A 4,763-nucleotide genomic window follows, 5' to 3' on the forward strand; every position below is an offset into this window, starting at 1 on the left:
GCCGCACACATAGCACGCCCCTTTGCCGCCGCTGCCGCCGCCCTCGTCCGCCCCACCCTCCTTCCCTTCCAAGGCCGCCTCGCCCTCTGCGGCCTCCCGGCCCTCCGACCGCTCCGCAGATGGCGGCCGGACCCTCTGCTGCCACCGCGCGAACGCCTCGGCGACGCCGCCCTCCCCGTCCTCCCCGTCTGCCCGCAGCGCAAAGCCGCCGGCGACGCGGACGCCGGGGACAGAGAGCGTGCCGTCTGTGATCGCGTCGAGCACGCGCAGCTGGCTGAGAGCCTGGGGGCGGTATATGACGATGAGTTTGTCGTCGCCCAGGCGGAACGAGTTGCCTGGGGCGGGGTGATTATGGGTGGTTGGCGGTTTTTCAGGGTGATTTGCGGGAGTTTGGGAGGGGGGGAGTGTGACAAAGTTGGACTCAAGCAACGACAAGTGATATTTCAAATTTTGCGTTGTTCAAAGTGGTTGGTGTTTCTTTAGGATGCCTTTCTGTATGATTGGGTGGGAGGTGGGGGGAAATATCTCTTATTCTTGATACAGTGTGGGCGCGGCTGCCAGGTGGCATGACCGTGTGCACGCTTAGGCGCGGCTGCGGCATGAAGGGAAGCGTGTAACAGGGTTGACTAAATAGGCGGCAGCAGCAGCGCCACCGACAGGTTCGCCTGCTGCACTGGATTGGGTTTGGGATCAGGATATGATTGGGCCTGGGGTTGTTATAGCGTCCCGCATTCGCCCACTTCTGGGGCCATCCACGTGCACGGGATTGGCACTGTGGGCACACGACACAGGCCAAGCAAGCCGCTGCCCCGCTCACCGGCCGGGTTGAGCGCGCGCGCGCGGTCCTGGGTGGCCAGCGTCGGGCAGGTGCACCAGTAGCGAATGGCCCGGTTGAAGGCCTGGCCACTCGAGAAATGGATCACAGCCAGGGCCAGCTGGTGCGAGGGGTAGACCTGGAAGTGGGTTTGTTGGTGGGATCGACATGCCAGAGCACGATGAGCGGGCACGGGCGATCCATTGCAATAGCGTGCAGGGGGGTGGCGCCAGCGGAACCGGGGCGGCCCTTCTGCGGGCGGCAGCGGGGCGCCTCAACAATCATAATCCTACTCCTTGTACGCATTTCAGGGGTGCACCGCTAACGGATCGTCCCGGAAGCAGAGCAAGGCTGCCTGGGGTCTGTTTGGTCCATGCACAGCAGCCCGGGCGCCGGTTTGAGGCCGCCATGAATAGACCCTTCGCCAACGAGCCGCCCCTGGCGCGCCACCTGCCTTGATGTCTATGCGCCTGAAGTGCCGCCGCCCCGGGCCCCTCCACACCCCCATGTAGGTGACGACCATGTGGCTGCCCGAGGGCGCCCTGCGCAAAGGGAAGGAAGGCGCATAGCAAAGGGAGGGCGGCAGAGTCAAGTTGATAAACCACAGGAATGCTAGCCATCCAGCAACCTAGACAGAAACCGAGCTTGAACGAGGCAACACGCTTCGGTTCAGCAGGGACTGAATCCAAGCACACGTGACAATCTTCAATGGCGCCAAACCTCGCCCAGCGCAATCAACAGCGTCCCCTGGAACGCAACAGCGGGACGGCGCAGGCAGATGATCCTTAGGCGCTTCGTGCAGTGGGGGACGGAGCTTCAGCTGCATGCATGCGAGGGGGCCCGAGCCAACCCAGCCGCAGGTGCGCGCCTGCCGGTGTCGAAGCGCATGTCCTGAGTAATGACCCCCCTCGCGTGGAGTATGGTCAGCAGGGCCTCCATTACGGGTGGGAGCGGCAGGTTGCCGCACCTGGTGACGTGGCAGTTGATAGGATTTGCGGCGGTTGTTTTGGGTTGCTATGGGGTAGCGCAGTTTGGTACATTATCAGATGACACAAATCATGAGCAGGGCTCATGATAGCAGGGAGCCTTCTGGTAGCGAGCTATGGGCGTGTGCTGGCGTGCAGGGGTCAAAGTAAGGGTGCTCCAGGACCGCCGGCCAGCAGGCCTGGGTACATGGGCCAGGCGCCCGGCCCCTGCACGTCGCACGCGAATCGGCCGCTCACATGGGTGGCGGCGCGACGACGGCATCGATGTCGCCGGTATCGTGCTGACCGCGCTGCGGTTGACGGCCAAGGAGGGGGCGGGGGTTGGTGGTGGTCTCGATGGATCCTGGGCGGAGATTCCCGCTCACAATTTGGGTTCGATGGTGGCTTGGTGGTACAGAACCAGCCGCCGGTCCGTTTAAATGGCGCCCCCGCACACCAGGCGCGTCGAAAATAGAGGCCAAAAAACGGCGCGGCGGCAAGAGGTCCCCAGGCTGTGTCTGGCAGGCCTGCCCGCTGTGCGATGCCAGAAGGGTGACGCATGACTCACCAGGTAGCTCCCGGTGACGCGCACGTGCATCCTGGCGTCAAGCAGCTGCTGCCGCGTCATGCCCGGCGCACCAAACTCGGGCTTGGTCTGGAGCAGCCGCAGGACACACAGGCAGGTTGGGGCCGTGAGTGAGCGAGAGTGACAGGGTTCTTGTGGAAACTACCCACCACTAATTGCATAGAGGTTGTTTGTGGAGTTGCTTTGTGCAGAAGAACATGCTGCTATGCAAGTCGCCCATATTCGGGCCTGCACGCGCGCACACGGACAGCACCTCACGCACGGGGCGGAAGCTCGGCCCCGTCGGCGCGCGACGTCATGCTCATGCGTGCAATCACGCGCGCCATCGTGACAAGTGCGCACCCACGCACCTGGAAGACCTCCGCCATTGCGTCTGTCAGGATGCCCTCAGCCTCCGCCACCTCGTCACGCGGGATGCGCTTCTGCGGGGCAGTCAGTTTGAGCACGGACACGTTTGCGAAGCATGCATAGCACACCGGCTTGTTTGCGAGGCTGCAAGAGGGAGTAAAAGAGGGCCTCCATCCCTAGGGAAAATCCAGAAGCATGCTGGCTTGGGGACGGCAACGAGCGCCCTAGCTGCCGCCCGTCGACCGCTGCTCCTAGTCGGTGCAAGCACACACAAGCAATGTCGCTGGGGTCCGCCCCTCGCGACAACAGAAGCCCTGCGTGCTTGAATCGCACAGCGACGGCGGCCCACTTGCCCCGGCCCATATGCTTGCTGCTCGGCAACGTCCATCCCCTTGACATCTTAATTGTATCCGATGACACACCCACCTCGAAATCCTCAAAGTATTTGAGGCCCACCCTCTGCTGCTCATTGAGCCCCGGCAGTGCGGACACGTCCTTCAGGCTGCGGCAGCCCTGCAGCATGAGGGCCCGGCGTGAGGTTGTGAGGGCCAGCAAAGCAAGAAGGGGGTCGGAGCAGGGGCGGTCAACTCAAGAAATGCCGGACGTTTTGAATGTCGATATGGCGGTCAAGGTCGACGACAGAGGGTGCAGGGTGCGTGGGACGAAGGGAGGGGAGTGTGCGACGTGCTAACGTGCAACCATCTGGCACAGCTCAAACATGGCACAGCTGCAAGCGCGGCTAGCCCAGCGCCCCCGCATGGCACCACCTCCCGCCGCCCCCCCTCATCGCGCAAGCTGCAACAAATGTCGACCCTGGAGCCTTGAACCCTAAGCAGTCGGTTTGGCCCGCCCACCTGTTGGTACCAGCGCTCTGCGGTGTTCTCCCCGACGCCCCAAACCCTGAGGCGCGCGCCGGAGGGGGCGAGGAAGGGGCAATTGAACCAAACGCGTGACAGCAGCAACCGTACGCCAAGGTGTAACCGCAACCGCTTACCGCACCAGCCAGATGTCCGCGCCACTCAAACAATCGATCTTGATTACTAAGGAGCCGGTTGGCTCACGAGTTAAGCATCCCTCCCTGAGAGCCCCAAGGGACACGTATGTGCCTTCACACTCCCCCCCTGTGCACGCTCATACTGTCATACACACTGACACAACCCCGTAGCAAACAAATCTGGTCCCTCACTTCACGAACAGCCTGATGGCGCTGAACCTCTCGTTGCCCTGCATCGCCCTGTTGCGCTCCAGGCGGCCGGTGGACAGGATCTCCCTGACCTGCAGCCAGGTTTATGGTTTAGGGTTTAGGGCGGTGAACCACACGCACGAGACCTTGCCCTGACAGTGACAAAACGCTCGTTGAAACAAAGGCGGGGAGGCGGAGGTGCAAGTGGATGGAGCGAATGCGCAGGGCGCCTGACCCAGAATGCCACATCAGAGGTCGTTGCAGGGCAGTGGTTGTTGAACTGTGGCTGTTGAGGTTGGGGGTCCAACGTCTGCACTGGCCTGCAAGCCCCTTCAATCCTGTGTGGTGTCTCTTTTGTTACATACCTTATCGATCGTCCCCTTCCCTTGAATGAGATGTGGCAGGTCCTTTGGGGGACAGGGGGTTGGGTCAGGAAAGAGGCAGGGCCTGTTAGTAAGTAGGGTGGCGTCGGGGGGCAGGAAGTGGGGTGCCGAAACGCCGGCCAGGGCTGGGAGTTTTCGTCGGCAGCAGGCCCCTGCGCAAGAGCAGCCACGCCCATGCACGATCCCAGAAGCCCAGCCGCGCCCGCGCCCGCGCCGCCCGGGCGGTCGGCCGCGGCGGGCGCGCGCCGCCAAGCAGGCGCCCGTCACGGGCGGGGCGGCGCGGCGCTGCGGGGGCCCCAGTTGCCAAGAGGAGTACAGTATTGGAAGAGACGAGCGCTGGGCGCCCAGTGAACCCCAGGCGCACCTTTGTTAGCAGCGGCCTGTCCAGGGCCAGCAGGGTCCCTATGGCTTTTGTGAGGGGCTTCTGCCGGTACTGAGCCTGGTGCTGGCCCGCCAGAAGCTGGGGGGCGGGGAGGGGGTGGGG

At 63.3% G+C, this 4,763-nt stretch overlaps 1 protein-coding gene across 1 annotated transcript in view; it reads right to left on the bottom strand.

Moving 5' to 3' along the window:
* The window catches only part of MNEG_0586 (hypothetical protein), a gene marked incomplete at both ends in the record, with an annotated part of 7,419 nt that overhangs the window by 707 nt on the left and 1,949 nt on the right, over positions 1–4,763 (bottom strand). The window contains 12 exons of the mRNA XM_014050925.1: positions 146–335; positions 818–953; positions 1,317–1,356; positions 1,665–1,781; positions 2,038–2,090; positions 2,348–2,434; positions 2,716–2,787; positions 3,140–3,226; positions 3,568–3,613; positions 3,900–3,988; positions 4,262–4,303; positions 4,644–4,739. Of these exons, the coding sequence (XP_013906379.1) occupies positions 146–335; positions 818–953; positions 1,317–1,356; positions 1,665–1,781; positions 2,038–2,090; positions 2,348–2,434; positions 2,716–2,787; positions 3,140–3,226; positions 3,568–3,613; positions 3,900–3,988; positions 4,262–4,303; positions 4,644–4,739 (1,055 nt within the window). The remainder of the gene's footprint in view (positions 1–145; positions 336–817; positions 954–1,316; positions 1,357–1,664; positions 1,782–2,037; positions 2,091–2,347; positions 2,435–2,715; positions 2,788–3,139; positions 3,227–3,567; positions 3,614–3,899; positions 3,989–4,261; positions 4,304–4,643; positions 4,740–4,763) is intronic.

Source organism: Monoraphidium neglectum, assembly GCF_000611645.1.
Source record: "Monoraphidium neglectum strain SAG 48.87 unplaced genomic scaffold scaffold00050, whole genome shotgun sequence".
Lineage (NCBI taxonomy): Eukaryota > Viridiplantae > Chlorophyta > Chlorophyceae > Sphaeropleales > Selenastraceae > Monoraphidium > Monoraphidium neglectum.